This window comes from Pelodiscus sinensis, chromosome 1, assembly GCF_052426305.1.
Source record: "Pelodiscus sinensis isolate ZL-2025 chromosome 1, ASM5242630v1, whole genome shotgun sequence".
Taxonomy (NCBI): Eukaryota; Metazoa; Chordata; order Testudines; family Trionychidae; genus Pelodiscus; species Pelodiscus sinensis.
In genome coordinates this window covers 327,436,667-327,457,892 of record NC_143052.1, presented here as the reverse complement: position 1 = coordinate 327,457,892, position 21,226 = coordinate 327,436,667, and the positions used below count along the sequence as shown (strand labels likewise).

General features: G+C 46.0%; 1 protein-coding gene and 1 pseudogene across 6 annotated transcripts; both read left to right on the top strand.

The window, feature by feature from the left end:
- The first annotated feature begins 760 nt into the window (after nt 1–760).
- On the top strand, nt 761–21,013 carry LOC142825086 (centrosomal protein of 295 kDa-like). 6 transcript variants are annotated; one of them, XM_075916766.2, is made up of 6 exons: nt 800–1,010; nt 3,147–3,271; nt 4,154–4,269; nt 6,477–6,576; nt 11,130–11,229; nt 17,908–18,336. In XM_075916766.2, exons 3-6 carry the CDS (start codon nt 4,239–4,241, stop codon nt 17,944–17,946), a joined length of 270 nt encoding a protein of 89 aa, XP_075772881.1. In that variant the 5' UTR covers nt 800–1,010; nt 3,147–3,271; nt 4,154–4,238; the 3' UTR covers nt 17,947–18,336. The 6 variants fall into 6 exon arrangements, 5 of the variants coding, with proteins under 5 accessions (XP_075772883.1, XP_075772882.1, XP_075772881.1 ...); XM_075916765.2 differs by having other exon boundaries at nt 800–1,213; XM_075916768.2 differs by lacking the exon at nt 6,477–6,576 and having other exon boundaries at nt 761–1,010.
- LOC149525968 (zinc finger BED domain-containing protein 4-like) lies at nt 12,123–17,901 on the top strand (annotated as a pseudogene).
- Nucleotides 21,014–21,226: the final 213 nt, after the last annotated feature.

Genomic DNA, 21,226 nt, shown 5'->3' with positions numbered 1-21,226 from the left:
ATCTTCCTCCCACCTTTTCTAGTTCTCAGAGACTTCTATATTATTAGATTTCACCATAGCTAACATTGTAGAATATTTCTGCTAAGGGTCCACTCTTCCTTCAATTAAAGCTTTTATTTCCCCTTTACTTTCTGCAATACTCCAGGGTAGCTCATATGGGCGCCACCCTCAGCTCTAGCCCTTGCACGAACTAGCACAACCAGGGACAGCTACCCAGTTGGCAGGCTTGGAAGAATTTTAAAAGGCTTTGTTTTTTAAATATCGTCTGTGAGGGTTGCCCCCTGTGACTGAAGCTATCCTGGGAGATTTATTTTCCCCATCTGGAAGGCCAGGACAAGCCTATTTAGAGTCCCCCGTCTCCAGAGCCTAAGCGCCTTGACTAATAATTTCATTATATCCGCGTTTTCCCTTTACTCTCTCCCGCCCACTGTCTCTGTTCTAGCTCTGGCACCGCCACCCGTAACCGCCAAGGCGCTCCCCTGCGAGCGAGCTCCCAGTACTAGTCCCCCTCCTAGCCCCACACAAAATGGCGCTTCCTTCCCGCCCGCAGTCCAGAGGCGCGTTTTTATCTCCCCTCCCACAGACACTGCGTAAGTAACTAGCGCACGCAGCTAATTCCTACAGCTACCAGCCCCTGACACTACACCGGCCAATCACGGCCCGTCTTAGTTACCATTGGCCAATAGGCACGGCGATGCCACCATAGGGGCGTTCCCACCTGCAAACCTTCTCATTGGCTCGCGCCCAATCACTGGTTCGTGAGTTGAACCAGTCGCTGAGCTCCTTCCTGGCGCATGCGTATTGTAATTTATCAGTTCTAAACCCGCAGGCGGTGGCTTCGCGCGTTTGCCTTAATCGCTGGCGGGCGATTCGAGCTATAGCGGATGTGACGACATAGGCCCCGGCCCAGTGGCCGGAAGAAGCCGTTTGAAACGATGGAGGCTGAAGTTTGCCTAAAACATGCTATGAACGAGACACGTGATAGGGAATGGCGTGTGAGAGCTGGATTGGTAGGCGTGTGGGATAACGTGTGTGCTTCTTGCGCAAAGGCAGTCATCCTATACACAGACCGAAAATGGTTCTGCACTGTCACGTGTTTTTTGAAACAGGCATGTGAATGTGTATGAACATTTTTACAAAAATTCAGTGCTGACCTTGATTTAAGTTAGGAGAAAGGAAAGCTGCATACTAAATTGCTGGTTCTAGCTAAATGGTAAGAGGAGTTCTTGAACAAATGGACTCTCAGATGAACAGGCAGATACACAGGTGCACATTTCTAAAATAAGAGGAGGCAACTAATTGCAAAGGGTAGAGTTACATTTGATGTATCCTAGTAACTGGCAACAGCACAAAAAGGATGTGGTGGTATAATGAGCTTTTGCCAAAATATGGTTGATAAATCATGGTGATGTTTCTTTGAAATGTTTGTACACGACTATGAAATTAGTACTTTGAACAATTCTTGCTTCCAATATATGAAGCTAGCAGTCAGAGAATAAATGCAGAGGAATGCTTAACTTTTCAAACTGTTTCATGGAATAGAGGGAGGGAATGCATGGCAAATTTGTTGGTATTTACTGTCTTCCTTCTTCTTTATTTGTATAATGAAGAGTGTAAGGCAGCGTTTCCCAAACTATGGGCCACGGCCCAGTACCGCTCTGCCGGAAAAAATACCGGGCCTTAGTGTGGCTGCCAGGGTGTTCCAGGCTCCCAGAGTGCCCGTGCGGCGCCGGGTCCCCCAAGCCCTGGGCCACGCTGGGCGGAGGATGCAGCCGGCTGTTCCGGGATCCCAGCAGAGGCATAGTGAGGAGAGAGCAGGGGGGGCAGTTGCCCCCGGGCACCACAGTAGGGGGGGCGCCAGGCTGGGCAGCGGCGGTGGGAGGTGCAGGGCGCTGGGCTCACCTGGACTGCGGGAGGAGGGAGGTGCCAGAAACCCAGCACTGGACTGGAGGGAAGGAGGGAGGGGCAGGGAATCAGTGCTGGCCTCAGCATGTCTGTGTGGTTTGGGGGGAGGTGCAGGGAAACAGGGCTCAGCTGTGCTGTGGGGGAGGCATGTAGGGAACCAGTACGGGGCTCAACTGGGCTGAGGTGGATGGAGGAAGGCATAGGGAACAGAAGGGCAGCTCAGCTGAGCTGCAGAGAAGTGGTGCTGCACTCCCTTGGATTGTGGGGATGGTTTTGGGGGATGTGCAGGGAACCAACAGGGGTGGGCAGCTCAGTTAGGTTGCAGGGGAGGGAGGCACAAAGAAGCCTAGTGGAGTAGGGGGGAACCAGGAGCCCTGAGATGACCTGCCCTGGTCACTAAAATCCCTCATCTGGGATGAATCAGGTCCAGAGGGTGCCAGACCAGGGAGGTCCAACTCCTACCCAAGTGCCCTCCTTGCACGCTCCCTCCTAGCCAGATACTCTGCCCCCAATTTGGTCCTGCTCCCGCCTCCCGGAGTGCCCATGCAGCATCAAGTCCTCCAGGCCTGGGCTGGGCGAAAGATGCAGCCAAATATTCCGGGCTCCCAGAGTACCCATGCGGCACCGGGTACCCCAAGCCCTGGCCCAGGCTGGGCGGAGGATGTAGCCGGGTGAAACAGTGAAATTTATTCATTTTTCATTCTTTTTTTTTTTAAATATGCATTTATATTTTTGGGCTGCAAAAACCAGTACTGAAAAAAGGGTTCCAACTAAAGTAAAAAGTTTGGGAAACCCTGGTCTAGCCAGCTTTCTATCCATCTTACAGTCCATTTATCCAATCCATATTCCCTTAACTTGCTGGCAAGAATATTGTGGGTGACCGTATCAAAAGCTTTGCTAAAGCTGGGACTGGGGGCTTTCGGAGGACCAGATATAACTTATTTGCATATTTATCATTTGCTTAATGAATATGCAAATGAATGTTACCAGTCCTCCAAAAGCTCGTGAATGGATTTACTGGTCCCCATGTCAAAAAGTTTGGGAACGCCTGGTATAAGGGGAAATGATTATCCTGAGGATTTTGATTCTTGTAGCATGGAAATTTGTCATTGTGTTTAATGCAGTCATATAAGTTGCTATTTCTCAGCAGCAATACTTGAATTATCATGTTAATAGTATTATAAGTAATTAGAATCTGGGCAAAGTGTTTATTATAACATTCATTACATTTTATTGTAAAGGAACCTGATTTGGTGGCTCTGGCAAAGCAAGCAGAGGAAAGGAAACAAAGAGCAGAGAAGAGACATAAAGAAGCCCTGAAACAACAGAAAACTCAAAAAGAAAAATTGTTGAAAGAGCAAACATGGTATTTAGTTGTAATTTTTCTTAAAAGTGCAGACTATAGTGCATAAAGAGTGAAATGCTGGAACACTGAGACTTCTTGTTTGGATTTGTTTGTAGTTTAGGAATTCCGTGTAGTGCTAGCTGATGTTCTGGAGTTTGGTAAGAATTATAGCTTGAGAAACAGAGGAATAAAATGGTCAAAAGCACTAAATGGCTCAAGAGACTGTCTGTGGGATGAAGGGCCTTGTACCCTTGTCATTGATTTCCACCCACTTGAGTAGCTGACAGCAATTCAGGGACATATATTAAATTAATTGATCTTGGTTCAGTTCATGAGGGACACATACCTATTTCATAAAATCCACCACTATGTATGTCACTAGCTGTCATGCTTTGTGTTCTCAAAGGATGAGTTCAAACTTGGCTGGATATGAAAAAATAAATAATATGCTTTAGAACAGATATGGGCAATAATTTTTGGTGGGGGGCCACTCTAAGTTTTTGGAAAGTGGTCAAGGGCTGCACTTTTCTGTGGAGGAGATGTGGGGTCTAGGATGGAGGCTGCGTAAAGAAAGATGCATGGGGTAAGGGACTGGGGTGCAGGAGACAGTGTGAGGTTTGAGAGGGAGTTTGGGTGAAAGAAGGAGAAGAAAAAGGGGCTTTGTGGGGAAGGCACAGCTTTTTTGTTAATTTTATTTAATAAAATGGCTTTTAGTGCCAAGAGCCTGGCTGTTGTGTGCTAAATAATTTTTCTTCCATCTGTGCTAATAATGAAAGATGTAATTCCATTCACTCCTTAATTGTTTGCTCTTTGACAAAAATAGAGCTGCATTAATATTACTTCACTAAAATAGATGCGTGTTCTAAGTACATTTTACCAATCCATTCTTCTGTCTTGGAACAGGGGAGAGAATTTTTGCCTTTAAACCCAGAAGCAGATTACTCGGTTTCCATGCTTTCTGACTGCTCTGCAATAGCTCAGACTCCTAATGAGGATCAGTCTGTTACACCAATCTGCAGGTACTCGTGTGTAACTTCTGTACATTCAATCACACACTATCTAACATCCCTACCTTTCATGTACTAGGATGTCAAGTATCGAGTAAATGAGTAATCGTTTACTTGATATAATTTGTATCCAGCACATGATTAGTCAGTAAGGGGCCACTGCAGCTCTGCAGTTTAAACGTAATAGGAGCTGGGCATGCAGGCAGTCCAGCTCCTACTCATTAAACTGCAGAGCGAGAGTAGGTTTGCACCTGGCGCGAGTTTCAGTCCTGACTCGCACTAGCTCCCATGCTGCAGCTCTGCCTCCCATGCCTCTTCCTTTCCCACACCACGGGGACAATGCTGTGGAGAACCAGCTTTTAAGCTGGCTCCCCCAGCACCAGCTCCTGCTTCCCTGTCCCCCTTGATGCCTCTGATATAGTCAACTCGACTACCCGATAAGCCTGGGCTTTTACTACCCAATAAGAGTATTTGACTACTCTTTTACATCCCTAGTTGTGTAACTGCATCAAATTTTAGCAGTTACAGAACTATTAAATAGTCCCTGGAAGCAGGACTGGCAGTCAGTGCACTCCTTGCTCCGCTTCCAGCTCCACTCCCGGGGAGTCCCCTGCCACCTCGCACTACTGCCTCTCTGTCAGAGGCAGTAGCACAGAGTAGCAGGCGGGAGATGGTCTGCAAGGGGAGCTGGTTTAAAAATCGGCTTCCTGCACAGACTGGCTGCTGCCCCGCACTGCTGCTTCTGATATAGAGGCAGCAGCGCAGGGTGGCAGCAACCTCTGTCTTGAGGGGGAGGTGTCCAAGTGCCCCATGGACAGAAGCTGTTGCACAGCAGCAGCCCCTGTCCATGGGGAGCTCTCTCCATGGGATGCCAGAGCAGCCTCCCCTGCCACCGCCCCGTGACCCTACCCGCATGCTGCTGCCTTTAATAGGCAGCCTCCCCTCCTGCCCCCTTCACCCTCTGTAGGAGGCTGCAAGTGGAAGCAGGTGGGTTCACAGAGCCAGCACATGTGGAGAGCAGCAAAGAGGGGGCACAGAGGCAACAGGGGAGAGAGGGTGGGAATGTGTGTAGTAAGCAGGATTAGCTAATAATCCCAGGTTTATCAGTTAATCGTGTAGTCCTCTAATGAAGGGTGTCTAGTACACTTTGGGTAATTATTAAAATAAGTATCCTCTGACAAGCTGGGTATTAGAACTATAAGCAGTATGAAAGATGGAATTGGACAAACTCTGCCTGGTGCTTTTGAGTGTCTGTAGTTTGGACCCTAGTGTTTATAATAAGATTTAATAACAGATGTAGAAAATATACAATTATATATACGTGATGGTTAGCTTTATTATAAATGTAGGAACTGTACATCTGAATTACTGTTTTAGTAAATTTCTTAATTCTCCAACCTGGTTCAATCCATGAAAATAGTAAAGCTCATTTTTAGGATGGTTATCTATATTAAGATAATCACCTGCAGAAACCTATTATCAGTGATAAAATCAGAAGTGCTGAGACAGACCTTTCCTCCTCCTTCACGGTCACGTTGTTAGAGTTCACACCCACACCATGTACTTTACAAGAATCGTTTTTAAAGAGAAAAAAAAACTTTATCCAGAAGTCCTCTAAAAGAGTGGAAGAAATAAAAAATAAAGAGAGACACTCTGAAAAACCTCAAGATATGTTGTTTCAAAGGGAAAAGGCTAAAAGATTTCATATGCTGAAGGAGCATTCTCCTACTTCTGGTACGTTTCATTTGGAAGTAGAATAAAGCATTATGGATTCTTCCTGTAATTATTCTGTAAAACAGGATGGATTCTGTTGTTCTTGGATCTTTGCTCTTGCAGATTAGGATATTCTGTCACAGGGTTTTCACATTTTTTCCCTGCCTGGATCTCAAAAGAAGAAAGTCTGCCCCATAGAATCCATTCTGCCAGCCTTTTGTTTTTCAGACTTGTTTTCTCCAAAATAGGAAATGTGATTTAATCTCTGTTGTTTTTGTTTCAGATCTTACTACCTTTTGAGATTAGTGTTCATTGGGCCTTTTTTTTTTAAACTGATATCTGTCAATCATGAAAAACAATTTTGTAGAAGGCATAAACTTGTCCTGCTAAAAATTATGTAGTGCATACTTCCACTATTTACTTCATTGTCACTGATCTGTATGATCTGATCTTTGGCCTCCTAGTTTCATTTTTAAAGTTTTAAAGACTATTTTGTTAATACAAAGGTACAGTTGTCAATCAGTTGAAGAAAGTGGGGGAAGTGAAAGTTTGCTCTCCAGAGGAGAAAAGGTCTGATGATGTTGAAATACAGCAGCGCACTTTAAGGTATTGTGTGAATATAGTTAGGATAAATTAGACTAATGTAAACTACTTCTGTTTCTGAAGTAATACTACTTGCAGTAATATAGAGCCTTAATTTTAGCAGTGGTTATCTAGATTAATCTCTTATTTATTTCCCAGACCCGTAGACAAAAATTAAATGAATTCTCATGGAGACTCATGAGAAAAAGGTTTTGTGCTTTTTGTTGTTGGGAGTTGCGTGGTAGGAAACTGGTATAAAGAAGGAATTTGTCTTTGTGTCAGATTGCCAGAGACACTCAGATTTTTTTGCTGCCTTCTGCAATGTGGGACATAGGTCATTTGCTGGTTTGAACTAGAGTAAATGATAGCTTCCCCGTAACTGGAAGTCTTGACATCAGGTTTTGAGGACTTCAGTAACTCAGTCATGGGCCTATTACAGGGGAAAGGAGGCGCAGTTTTGTGGCTTGTGATAGCTCAGTAGTTCTGACTAGAAGATCATGCTGGTCTCTTCTGACCTTAAAATCTGAGTCTGAATCTATCCAATTCAGGCTTAATCATTTTCACCTTTATTTATAAAACTTCAGGTATAGATGATGAGTAAGTTAAAATAGAGACCCAAGTTACCAAATTCTGAGCTACCAAGAAGTTCTCCTGTACTTTATGGTGATCATTACTGTTGACTGATCAAAGATTGCTTATGAATTTCCAGTTACCACCTTTAGGGTTGACAGGTCCTTTGTCCCAGGATCAGGCCCGGTATTCAGTTATTTTATGGTTGGGAACCCTGAAGTGTACAAATGGAACACACGCACTATAGCAGTTGTCTCCAGCCTTTTTAAGCATGAGATCACTTTTGAATTTAAGTGCAAGCCAAGATCTACCTCAAACCCAAATACCCCCTTACACTGCCTCCTTCATGCCCCTTCTCCAAGGCCCTGCCCCTGCTCACTCCATCTTCCCTCCCTCCCTTTCACCAGGCTGGGATAGCGGGTTGGGTTGCATTCTCTGGTCTTGGATTAAAGGATTTGGAGTGTGAGAGGGGGCTCTGAGCTGAGCTTGGGGCAGGCAGTTGGGGTGTCGGGGCGTTCTAGGTGCAGGCTCTGGGAGAGTGTTTGGATACTGGGAGCTTAGGGCTAGGGTAGGGGCTGGGGGTGCAGAAGGGGGATCATGACACGGGTAGGGTTTCAGGATGTGGGCTCCAACTGGGCACCTCTTACCTCAGGTGGCTCCTGGATGGTGGTACAGCGGGGGGCTAAGGCCCTGCACCACTCCCAAAAGCAGCCAGCAAACTCCCTCCCAAATCCTATTCCCCCTTGTCCTGCTCTGTAGATATAGGATACAGGATGGAAGAGGGGGCATTTTGACATCAGCACCCCTTTTCTTCCTCCCCTGCCCTGCACAGCAAGCAGGAGGCTGTCGGAGATGGGGGGAGGCAGCTCCAAGGCAAAGGGCAGGAGGTGCACAGAAATAGGCGGGAGAGGCTGTTGAAGTGCCAGCACTTCGATAGCCTCTTGGCCAAACCAGTCAGGATCAGCTGTCAGAGGCTTCAAGATCTACCAGTAGATCCCGATCTGCTGGTTGGTAAACACTGCACTATAGGAACTATTCTATATTTTCAAATATAGTCTCTTCATACATTTAGCACAGTCACAAACCACCCAGTTCCCTAAGATAAATAGGGAATGTACATCTATATTTCTATACATATACTCAGATCATTCCTTCTAGAATAACCTGAGGTGTTAGCCATAATCTTCATCATCACCTGCATTCCCACCATCATCACCAGTGGCCATCATTCTGGCACTTCCCTAAGGACTGCATCTCCTACTATAATACCTAGGCTGGGATGCCACTTTTATCATATGTTACTCTGATGCTGTGTTTGACGTATATTCTGTAGGGGGTGTGTTCTTTTTTCTTTATTTGTATTTCCTCCCCTTACTAATAAAGTATCTTTTTCCAATAGGTCTGTATATCATTGATCTCAACTTATTATATATGTCAGTTTGTTACCATGGGCCTTTTGTGGTTGTCTATCACATTTATTGTTTCTGTCCTACTCAGTTATTCAGTCTGGTCTCAACCAGTTATTTTGGGTTTTTCTAAATAACAATGTACCTGCTAAGTTGTTCTTTGTGTAGTGTCCCCGTGGGTGCTCCACACTAGGGGTACGTCTAGACTACATGCCTCTAGCGACAGAGGCATGTAGATTAGACTACCCGGCATAGGAAAATGAAGCGGCGATTTAAACAATCGCCGCTTCATTTAAATTTACATGGCTGCCGCACTGAGCCAATCCGCTGTTTGTCGGCTCAGCTCGGTAGTCTGGACGCTCCGCGGTCAACATAAAAGGCATTTGTCGACCTCCCAGGTATGCCTCATTCCAGGCATACCTCCGCCTGAGGATGATTTTGTTTGAAAAGACTCTACAGCCTACAGAGGAACCCGGGGAAACGCAGCAGGAACACACACACCCTCCCCCCTGCCACCCAAAGCTGTAACAAGGCAGAGAGCCTCACCTTCACTCTCTCTCCCACCTTCCTCCTCCCTGAAAAGCAGGGGAGAGACGCATGGCAGTACGAGGACCCCTGCTAATAAAGCAGTGGGAAGATCCTCGCATTCCGCACCGGGACCAGTGTGCACTGCCTCTGAGCTGTCCCAGGAACACTCTAAACACCTGGCATGGCAAGAAAAGCCGGCACTGCTTCAAACTGTGGCACTATTGAAAGCTCTGGCACCACTTGCTCCCTGCAGACAAGCCACCAAGGCAGGGCCGGGCGGCGGAAGCAGGGTCTTCAAAGGTAGGGTTACCGTATTTCCTGTGCCTGGCTCTGGGGAAGGGGCACTGGGTTAGAGCGGGGGACCTGAGCGTGCCTGGCTCTGGAGGTACTTATAATTTTGTTTTTAAAAGGGGGGTACTTTATTTTAAAAAGTTGAGAAACACTGCTCTATCTTACCGCCATCTATCTAGGTGAAAGACCCCGAATATATGTGAGTTAACTGTACTATCTGGATGAAAGCTCCCAGACAAAAATACTAACTTTGCCTTAACTCAGTTTTTAGGAAGTGGCCTGTAAGTCTCTTGTGTTACAGCCAAGCTGCCAGTATAAACCTACTGTAACTCATTATAATCAGGGCTCGACAATCTATGTAATCTACTCGCCCATGGCGAGTAGATTACAACTCGGAAGAGCCAGGTTCGGACGGTCTACGCATGTGCAGATTGCCGGACAGCGCGGCTGGCAAGCGGGTCTCGCTGCAGTTCAGCAAGCTCTGATTATAATAAACCTATAATCAAAACCATAAGGCAATAATAAATGTATATATCTATAGGCAAGGAAGCAGGTTAGTTCTATAGGTTACATCGCCACCTCCAATCCCTGGTCTGATCTGTCAGGCTGCTTCCTCCCTCCAGTTTCCGCTCAAGTATTTCTCCAGTTTGGTGCTACCTCTATCCCTTCACTTGCACTCTTATACTTGTCTTTGTTACATATATATGAATTTAATTATTCTCCAGTCAGCACTAAGTGTTCTTATGTAACAGGGATATACCCAGGAATGGGTCAGGGCCCACCCACTTAACATACAGGCCCAGCTGCCCCTAGTCCTCTGTCTGCTCCCACTGGCGCGCAGGGGCTTGCCCTTCTCCAGCTGGTGCTCCAGCTGGACCAGGGGAGACGGCTTGGGGGCTTGCCTTGTTCCACTCACCTCATGCTCCTGCTAGGAAGCGGGGTTGTGGGCTTGCAAGCCTCCATGCCCTGACCCCGCTCTCAAGTAGGAGCACCAGGTGCACAGACCAGGGCAAACTCCTGGAACCTAACCTCCCTCCCGCCAGCATGCAGATCAGGGCAAGTCCCAATGTACTGACCCTGCCTGCCAGGCCCTCCTGTCAGGGAGGCGGAGCAAGGAGGGCAAAATGGGTGGGGGATGGGAGGGGCACATTCTTATAGCACCCCAGGGCAGATCATCTATCCCTCCCCCTCTTCCAAGGCCAGCTCGGGGCCGGGGGGGGGGGGGGTCGGGGCGGCATCACTCTTATTTCCTCCCTCCCTCTCCCCCCCCCCTCCCTCCCCCCGACATCATTGCCCACCTTCCTGTCCCAATCTGGCTATGCCACTGTTCTGTAATGCACACAGTATGCATGTGTAAGCTTCAATTTACACAACTTTTGCTGTTTATACAGTTGTCACGTGGTCCTTAATTTTCCCAGTAAACATTACTTTTAGCATTACAAGGCTGTACGTTTATTACACTAACTTTTCCTTGTACCAAAAATCTAATGCAACATATTCCATGAACAAAACATAACCTTTTATCTAGCTAGCAGTAGCTTTATTTAATCTGATCTATGTAAGAGGAAAAAAAATGGCAAAACTACTCTCGTGCTAGGGAAAGTTAGGCCAAGACCTAACTGTTGCTGCATCTGAGCTCATTCGCTATCCGTAATTATAAATTATTTCTGTTAAAGTTAGTGAAAAGAGTTTTGACATAGTCAGTGTCAAACTCTTTTTCCCTTTCTGTGGTCTGTTTGAGTTGTTACAATTGAAATAAACACATTTTTTATTGTTTGGCAGACTTTATAATCAACTAGCTGAAGTGAAAAGCAGAAAGGAAGAGAAATCAAGACAAGAAACCTATGCTAAAAACAGGGAAAAGGCCAAAGAGTTTCAAAAGGTAACTGCATGTGGTAAAGTATCTTCAACCTCTTGGCCTAGCATTTCCCTATTTTAATGCCTGTTGTTTTGAGCAGTTCTAATTGTACTGAACAATCTAATCTGTGCAGTCCCTTTTTTTGATGAGCCTGCTATCTACATAGTATTGCTAAAAACTGGAGTTCATCTGAAGATTTGGATCCTACGTTTTGAATAACTACTTGTAAGTTATCAAATAGATTACACTAAGAAATAGAACTGCTTGTTTCATTTAAACTTCTAGCAGTTTAGTACACTGTTCCATGCATTGCACCAAATTTAGAGGTAGCCTGAGAAAATCCCTCCAGAAGTATGCATTTAGAACCAAGGATGTTGAAATGAGGTTACTTTCCTAATCAAATTGTTTATTTTTCATCAACTACTTGATTAGTCGATAAGAGTAGGCAGTTAGGGTATGTCTACACTACCCTCCTAGTTTGAACTAGGAGGGTAATGTAGGCATACCGCACTTGCAAATGAAGCCCGGGATTTGAATTTCCCGGGCTTCATTTGCATAAGCCGGACGCCGCCATTTTTAAATCCCGGCTCGTTCGAACCCCGTGCCGCGCGGCTACACACGGCACGGAGTAGCTAGTTCGGATTAGGCTTCTAATCCGAACTAGCTGTATTCCTCGTGGAATGAGGAATACAGCTAGTTCGGATTAGGAAGCCTAATCCGAACTAGCTACTCCGTGCCGCGTGTAGCCGCGATTTAAAAATGGCGGTGCCCGGCTTATGCAAATGAAGTCCGGGAAATTCAAATCCCGGGCTTCATTTGCAAGTGCAGTATGCCTACATTACCCCGCTAGTTTGAACTAGCAGGGTAGTGTAGACATACCCTTACAGAGCTCATGGCTCATGTTGGGTCCAAGCATAATGCCCCTCTGCATTATAAAGGACACGGAAGCTGGCGAGCAAAGATACTGGGTCAGTTTCTGCTCTCTCACCTGTAGCATCCCAGCCCCTTTTGCAGGATTTCTGTTGTCAGTCAGCCATAGCCTCCTGGCTTGCTCATTGTTCTGGTGCGTGGTGAGACCTGCGGGTTCTGTTACTCTTTGCCATTAATTTCCTTTATTCCTGTCTTCTCATCAGCACTCTTGATGTCGGCTGCTTCCACAAACACTCCATCTCCCTCACACTGAAGTGTCCTCCTGCTGTCTCCTAACACGTCTTTGTTTCACTCTAAGGGTATGACTACACTACAAAGTTAATTCGAATTAACAGATGTTAGTTCGAATTAACTTTGATAGGTGCTACACTAGCGCTCCGCTAGTTCGAACTTAATTCGAACTAGTAGAGTGCTTAGTTCGAACTAGGTAAACCTCATTCTACGAGGACTAAGCCTAGTTCGAACTTACTAGTTCGAATTAAGGGGTGTGTAGCCCCTTAATTCAAACTAGTGGGAGGCTAGCCCTCCCCAGCTTTCCCTGGTGGCCACTCTGGCCAACACCAGGGAAACTCGTCTGCCCCCCTCCCAGCCCCAGACCCCTTAAAGGGGCAAGGGCTGGCTACGGAGCCCGTGCCAGGTGCAAGCCTGCCAGCACCCAGCTAGCAGACCCTGCACCTGGCACGGCTCGAGCCAGCCACCTGATGCCCCCCAGCCCTCCGCCTCTTCCCGGGACCAGGCTGGCGGCTCCCGGGAACTTGCCTGGGACCGCAAGAGGCAGGCACCCGCCTGGTCTAGTGCGGACATCGTGGACCTCGTCCACGACCTCCGCACTAGGCACAGGAAAGTGGCCGTCTAGGGCAGAAGAGCTGCCAGCCTGGCCACCCAGGAACAGGTGTGCATGAAAATCAAGGTGGTCCACTGAGACCCCCGACCATGAGCCCTGAGCTTACAATGGCCGTACTGGGTCAGACCAAAGGTCCATCTAGCCCAGTAGCCTGTCTGCCGACAGCGGCCAACTCTAGGGACACTGAAGGGGATGGACCGAAGACAGTGACCAAGCCATTTGTCTAGTGCCATCCATCTCCAGCCTTCCACAAACTTTGGGCAGGGACACCACTCCTACCCCCTGGCTAATACCACTCCATGGACCCAACCTCCATCACTTTCTCACTTCTCTTTAAACTCTGTTCTAGTTGTAGCCTTCACAGCCTCCTGCAGCAAGGAGTTCCACAGGTTGACTCTTTGCTTTGTAAAGAACAACTTTCTGTTATTAGTTTGAAGCCTGCTACCCATTCCTTTCCTTTGGTGTCCTCTAGTCCTTCTTTATGGGAACTCATGAAGAACTTTTCTTGCTGCACCCTCTCCACCCCACTTCTGCTTTTATAGACCTCTGTCCTATCCCCCCTCAGTCTCCTCTTTTCTAAACTGAAAAGTCCCAGTCTCTTTAGCCTCTCTTCATATGGGACCTGTTTCAAACCTCTGATCATTTGAGTTGCCCTCCCCTCTCCCAGTCTCTCTCTTCCCCTCTCCCATCTCCTTTTCCCAGTCTCCCTGAGTTTTGTTCAATAAAGAGAGATTCTATTTTTGACCACACGTTTTCTTTATTTTGTACATCAGGAAGGGGGGCTAGGGAAGGGTAAGTGGAAGGAGGTGAGGAAGGAATGGGGTATGAGCCCCCGATGGGGAGGACTGGTCTGGCTCTGCGGGCTTCTGGGGGTGGAAGCTCTCCTTCAGCCCCCCAGATGGCAGCCTGCGGCAAGTGCAGCCAGTCTGATGGCCAAGTGCTGTGATGTGCCCAGTGTGGGCACTCAGGGCACTCCAAGCCAGGACTGCTTTGCAAGCGGGGCACCCCTGAGAACTGTCTGTCTGGGGTGGGGGTCGGGACCCTTTAAGCACAGCCCTTGGCTAGCCTGAGGCAGCAGCTCCATGCTCTAAGTCCTCATCTGATGCCCTGCCGGCACTGCTTCCGGCCATCCTTATCCCCGGTTCAGGGTCCACTTAATGTGGACATGCTAGTTCGAATTAGCAAAACGCTAATTCGAACTAGTTTTTTAGTCTGGATCCGGTAATTTGAATTAGCTTAGTTCGAATTAACTAATTCGAACTAAGTTAGTTCGAATTAGCGCTGTAGTGTAGACATACGCTAAGTAATCCTTCCTCCTTTACATTTTGCTGGTGTCCTTTCAGTTCCCTCCTACTGTGTCTTTGTTTCCATCCTTCACCTTCACATTTTGGTAGCCATCTTCAAGCAGCTACCACCTGTCCTTGTTTCCCTGGGCAAAATACAGCACAAATGTGTTTGGGGTCTCACCTGTTTGTAACACCTTGCCAGCTTCATAGTTCAAACAGCAATTGTCGTTTTTGTTTTATTTTACTGTTGGTGACCGCTACTGGATTGTTAAGAAGGAGCTATCAAAAAGGAGTGCTGGCTGGAATTATTTCACACAACCAAGTGCAGACACTTAAATGTAAACTACGTTCTGCAGAGCTAACATATGCAAGGAGTACTGAAGTCATGCGCAACCATTTGAGGCTGAAGCGCCCACGTGTTTCATGTGAGCCAGAAAGCACACAGCAAGCAACGTTGACAGTATTTGTTCTGGGAGATCTTTGAGGAGATGCAGCGTACAATGTGAGGAACAACTGATGGAATTGTTGTGCACTGTAATCACTGCAGATATGCTTCCCATAAGTTTCATTGAGGGTGCCAGTTTTCGTGCGCTGATGAGTTTTGTGGAACCTGAATACCGTGTGCCTATGAGACAGACGATGACCTTGCGAGTAGAACATTGCTATGAAGCCTGTGTGAAGATTCTCCCGGAAAAATTGGACAAAGCTGAGACCGTAGCTTTAACCACGGGCTGCTGGACTGCATTAAAATACTAAAAGCTACAATACTGTCACTTGCCATTACATCAATAATTGGAAGCTGCAATCCATAGTTCTACAAATTGACAATCAAACATAGCAGAAAACATTGCCATAAATTGCATGCTGTAGTTGAAAGATGGGTGTTGAAAGTGTCCTGGTGTGTGTGCGTGACAATGCAAGCAATACTGTGTGCGCTAACTCACCAAGATTTGTTACATGGGAATCCATCAGTTGCTTTGCCCATGCCTTGCAGCTAGCCATAAATGATGACTTCTGGGAAACAAATTCCCAGAAAACAATTGCCACAGCAAGTCAACTAGTTGGGCACTTCCACCGCTGTACCATGGCTACTAAAGCACTAGAAAGAAAACAAACTCAGCTTCAAGTTCAGAAACATCATCTGATCCGATCATGTAAAACTCACTGGAATTCAGTCTGACGTTTTCAAAAGACTCACTGAACAAAGGTGGGCAATAGCAGCTGTGCTTTCTGATAGCACTGTAACAAGACAAACTGATGCCTGCATCCTTCAGCTGCGTGATGAGCAACGGAAATTAATAGAGGATTTCTTACCAGTGCTTTCCACTTCAAAGTGCATTACAACTTGCAATTAGTCAGGAGGGGTCAGGATTTACTGCTGAGGTGTTCTCACAGGTCTCTGGCTCCATTGATGAAAACCAGAAGTCTGCTTGCATATGTACTCAATGATGTGTGCCGTATCGACTTGTGAACTCAGTCTCCACAGCAGACCCCAAGAGAGCCCCCAAAGACCACAAATCAGATAAGGATTGAAGGTTTATTGTCAAGCAAAGTATAGTAATAGTTTCAGTAGACTCTACTGAACCACTACGCATATGCAATTCAACAATGGAATGACTCAATCAGTGGAAAAGTTCCATTTCCTCCAAAGACTGCCTCCCCCAAGACACACTGCTTTATATACAGGTGCTAACAACTTACACATCACTGCTGACGTGTCAGGCTGCCACTCTGACGCTTCTTAGATACTACGCATTACCCTGTACCTCATGGTTTATTTAGATCATCTCTATCCATCGTATTGTCACTTTAGATCCTTTCCTGAACCTATATCGGTAATCTGTGGGGAGTGTTTACCAAGGTCTTTTTTAATGAGCTGGTGGTACCAAGTCATACTTTCAAGTTATGACCAGTACCAATTCCTGTTCTATACCTGGACCAATTGGTGTTTTGCTCTCAGCCCTGTTCATGCTAAGTTCTATAAGCAGGGGCCAGCCTGCTTTGTTTTAGGCCTTCATCTTACTACATGACTGTCATGTCTGGGGAACAGAGTCAATTTCAAATATTTACCCAATTTGCAACAGTCTTCTCCACACTCACCTGAAAAGTGAAGCTGTTTCTGAGAATAAAATTGTCAATACCTTCAGAAATGATGTTGGTCCCTCTCTGTAGCATTGCATGACACCCAGTGACCCTAACATAACTGCCTAACTGGCACTTATTGCCTCCTTGTTAGGACCATGCCATAAGTACATGCGGTTTCTTTCATCTGCTGTCGAGGATGCTACCAAGGCAAAGTTTGAACTTGCATTAGGACTGGAAACAGAGGAACTTCTAAGTGTTGGGGCTGAATTGAGAGGTGCTGAGCCAGATCAGCCAACAAAGCCAGCGCTGAAGAAAAAGACAAGTGGCATGCTGATGCTTCTAAGTCATGGGTTCCCAAACTGGGAGGCGTGCCCCCCTGGGGGGAGGGGCGATGCAACCCAGCCCACCCTCCCCCATCAAGTTTTGCTGCCCCAGTCAGTTCCTTTTTTTTCCCCCTTCCCTCCCCCCCCCCCAGCAATTTTGCTGTGCTTGGGGGGGGGGGGTTCCTGAGGGTTTTTCAAAAAGGGGGCGTGATGCTGAAAAGTTTGGGAACCACTGTTCTAGGTGAAGGTTACACTGAAAAGGATACTGATGAGGACAATACTGTGGAAAATGAACTAGATAATTACTTCAGGGAGCCTTGCCCTTCATTGGAATGCAGTCCACTGAAATGGTGGAAGATCAATGCCCCACATTTTCCAAGGCTTGGAAAACTAGCAAAGAGTTACCTGTGCATTCCAGGAACCTCTGTGCCTTCAGAACATGTTTTTTGGCACTGGCCTTACTATTAATTGACCAGACCATGTAATCATGTTATTTTTTCTTAACAAAAGTAAAAAATAGAATTGCAAGTGTAAAGTGATGTGTTGTGGTTTTTGATTTGGACAGCTCAGGGATACTATGCACAACAGACCAGCTGACCCCTGGCTCCAGGTGGCGCTGCCTCTTCAAAATGCAAAAAGGGGCAGCACCTCACAGCTGAACCAGGGGGCAGTGCCGCAGCTGTGTGGCGCTGCCCTTTGAAGTGCCCACTCTTCCCCCCCCTCCTTTGCTGCTGGGGGGTTAATTAGTTGACTGACTATCCGATAAGCATTTGCTTATCGGATAGTCGACTAGTCTTTAACATCTTTAATCATAACTCCCTCTCCTACACCCCATCCACCATCCCTGACCCCCACGTCCTCCATAGAACTGCAGCCCTTGATCACTTATCAAAATCTTAGAGTGGCCCCCAATGAAAATTATTGCCCATTAGAGCATCTACTTCCTGACTTTCTGGAATGGGGAATAATAATAATATTTACTGTGCTTGTTCCATTATTTACATAATATTGCCTGGTGCCAATATACACTGATGTATTTGAGCATTCTGAATACCATTTTTTAAATATCTCATTGTCTGCCTAATCCAATCTGCTGTAGTGGCATGTATTCAATACTGCATTGAATCTTAATGCCTTCCCTATTAAGCATTTAACTTATTCATACAACTGTTATTTAGGAACTTCAAATCTAAATCAATTTGCTAGATACTTAAGCATCTGTTTTTGCTTACAGAAAACATTGGAAAAACTACGAGCCAAAAAGACTCCTTGAACACCAGATCCTTTAAGAGACTTCTGGGAATAAAAGAAGTGCTTGACTCCTTTCTCAGGTCAATCCAAGAAACATATCAGAAGGCCAGAGTCACATTAAGCAATACCATTATGTAACTAATGTACTGAGTTTTTATATAGATGAAAAATTGATAATTTAAATAATGTAGCAACCTAGAGTATATTCCCAAATTTTGAGTGATAACCACTACCCAAGCTTCGCTAATTGCAGATTTAGTCTGCCAGTTTAAACTCCATTTCTACTTGTATTATGACTCAGATTAACCAGCTCTAGATTATTGTACAAAAGCTTTTTTAATTGAGGAAGGTCTGCACTTAAAAGTGAAGAGTAAGGTGAATCTTTTTAATAAAGTTTTGTAATGAAACCTGGGATTTATGTGCAAGTGTCTATTTTATTGGAAAATCAAAGGATGCAATTTTCACATTTGCTTAGTCCCTATTGATTTAAAATGATGGATGCAAACACCCTTTCAATGACACTTCAGGGGAGAATATTTCAAAAATGGAAATGGTGATTAGGCCTATTACTGTTAATTTCAATGGGAATTAAGCTGCCATTTTTATCTTTGAAATTTTCAACTTAGACTCTTTAATGCCTCTTGGTTTTGAAAATCTTACCGACTGTGTTTTACTGAAACTTGAGTCCTGTGATACAGAATGGCAAACAGTATACTCTGGAAAGGCTGTAGGGGAGCTATGCTTAACCACCCTTCCCTGAAAAGAAAACAAGTACTATTGGACTGTCTTGATGAAGCCAGACATTCAAAGTTAACTTAGATTTTTAGATGACTAACTACAGGAACAAACTTTCTAAGAAAACTGCCAGGTTTCTCTTGGCGTCTTGTGATTTAGTGAAAGTCATGGAGAGGTCATGGCAATAAAAAAGTAGCAGCCTGTGTTCTGTCCATGACTCACTAAAAATACCCCTAAAATATAGGTGCCAAGGAAGGGGTATTCCTGCAGATGCTCCTGCTGCTCCGGGCTAGTGCCTGGGACCAGCTTCCTGGGGCTGTCCAAGCAGTGTCCAATATGGGAGCAGCTCAGACATCCAAAGGGGCTGGCCCAAGAGCAGGACATTAAGCCTTGCAAGAGAGGAGTGGATGTGACAGTGACATCACAAAGGCCTTTTGCAGCACCTCAACTTATTGGTCAAAGGAAGTTGAGAGACAGTGACTTGAGTCAATGACAGCAGGTGCAAGTAAGACAGTCTGCTCATGAAGACATCAAAAGCTGCTCAATGTGCCACACTCAGTTTTATGTAGATGTATAGACTTAATGCCAGAAGAGACCATTTGATCATCTAATCTGATGCCACTGCACATCACAGGCTTCCTGTCTGGTGCAGTAGTGAGGTTTGGATCAAAGTATATTCCAGAACAGTTTTCTGTCTTTAGTGGAAGACATCAAGAGGCGGAGAAACCACCCCTTCCCTTGATAGTATCTTCATAAAAGTACCTTACACTGATGTAGCTTATTCCCCTTACTAAACTGCTACCAAACACATTTGACTAAGACTGAGCCCATAGTAAGGGGATTGTATCTACTCTACTAGTACTAGAACTCTACTAGTACTAGAGGAAACTACCCCCTGCTTGCCAACATTCATGCTGCCTTAGATTGAATTAAAACAAAAAAGTCAAGCTTTTGTTAAGAAGGGAGATTGTCTTCACACTAGGGATGTAAATGAATAGTTGAGTATACGATTAACCAATAAGCCTAGGCTTATCGGTTAATCTTGACTACTCGCATTTCCCTCCCTTGCTGCCTCTGTATTAGAGGGAGCAAGGTGGGGAGAGCTGGGGAGGGGGGCTGGTTTAAAAGCTAGTTCCCCCAGTACTGGCTCCGCAGTGCCACCTGCTCATCCCTCTGCGGAGGTGGGGGGCAGGAGCAGCTGCTGCAACATAGCAGCCTCTGTCCATGGAGGGTCCAGGCTTTGTTACCCTGACCTAAGATATAAAATGGAGGTTATGTTGGGTTCCGTTTTTTTTTTTCCTTGACAGTTAGGTTTTCCCGCCAAAACAGCCTGAGGAGAACCTTTGCACTCCTCCCTAAACTTGTGCACTCCACCTTTTCAGATGCGCACGCAGTCAACAGGTGCACTCAGCACGCTGAATTTTGCATGTCCCCTATATTTGCACTCAGCATGCTATCCAAGTTTTCCTGCCTTAAACCCTTTATAACCCTATCTTGAGGAGAACTTTAGTGGTTCTCACTTCCTCTGTTCGTCTGTGAAGTTCTGTTCCTCCTCCCTGAGAAGATTCACCATTTTGTTCGGCGTACTGTGGCTTGGAGATACCAAGGCCTAGTTTAGATATCATCTCCACTGCTGTGTGTGTGTGTATATGGGAGAAGTGTCTATGCTAAGGCTGGTGTTGCGTATCCTTGGAACTGGACTTCACTCTCCACTGTACTTCGGATTTCCCACAGAGTCGACAGACTGGTGCGGTTTCATTCGAGAGTCCCATCCACGACAGAGGTGAGGATCCCTTCCTTTCTCAGCATCCATTCCAGACGGAAGGATTTTGCTCCGAGAGATCTCCCTGTTAGTCCTCCCTCAAGGCTTTCAAATACCTAAGAGGTTGTAGGTCACAGGCCTGAATCGCCACCTCATTTCTAAGGTCTATTCTATTGTATGGGAATCTGTCAGTCGTTCTTTTCTTCAGGGATAGGGTGGGATTTGTTAATTGATGTTGTTATGCTCAACTGATTTCTAAAATACATGGTTTAGCCCTAAACACACCTGTCTGTTTTATTCTGGAATTAGTTGAACCTAGTGGTGATAGATACATTATACCAGGCCGAATCTGGCTTCTGACAGAGACATTCCCTTTACCCTTATTAATCCACCAAATTGGCCATAATCTCTAGTTTACTTGAAGTCTCCAAGGTAACCGCTCCCTGCAGACAGAGGCTGCTCTGCATCCCATGGACAGCCTCCCCCCTGCCCTGCAGCAGCCTCAGTCTGTGGGGAGCTCAGATCCCCTGCACACAGGAGCTGCTGCCACCCCATGCTGCTTCCTCTGTATTAGGTGCAGCAGCATGGGGCAGCAGGTAGTAAATCTGCATGGGAATCTGGTTTTTAAATTCGCTCCTTTCATGGACCAGTTGCTGCCTGGCATCCCCCCCCCCACTGATATTTTATGTAGTTACTCAACTATTCTATTACTTGATACCTAAAATCTCTACTTCCCATGTGGTAAATGACACTCAGACACTTTGCCCTCAGATTCAGTGGTGATGGGCACCAAGTGAAAACCTTA

Bases quoted from the DNA above. Each gene is read 5' to 3' on its own strand.
- LOC142825086 (XM_075916764.2), top strand. From the start codon at position 5,928: ATGTTGTTTCAAAGGGAAAAGGCTAAAAGATTTCATATGCTGAAGGAG. The intron at 5,992-6,476 runs GTACGTTTCATT...GTTAATACAAAG, and splicing joins GGAGCATTCTCCTACTTCTG to GTACAGTTGTCAATCAGTTG. The intron at 6,577-11,129 runs GTATTGTGTGAA...ATTGTTTGGCAG, and splicing joins ATACAGCAGCGCACTTTAAG to ACTTTATAATCAACTAGCTG.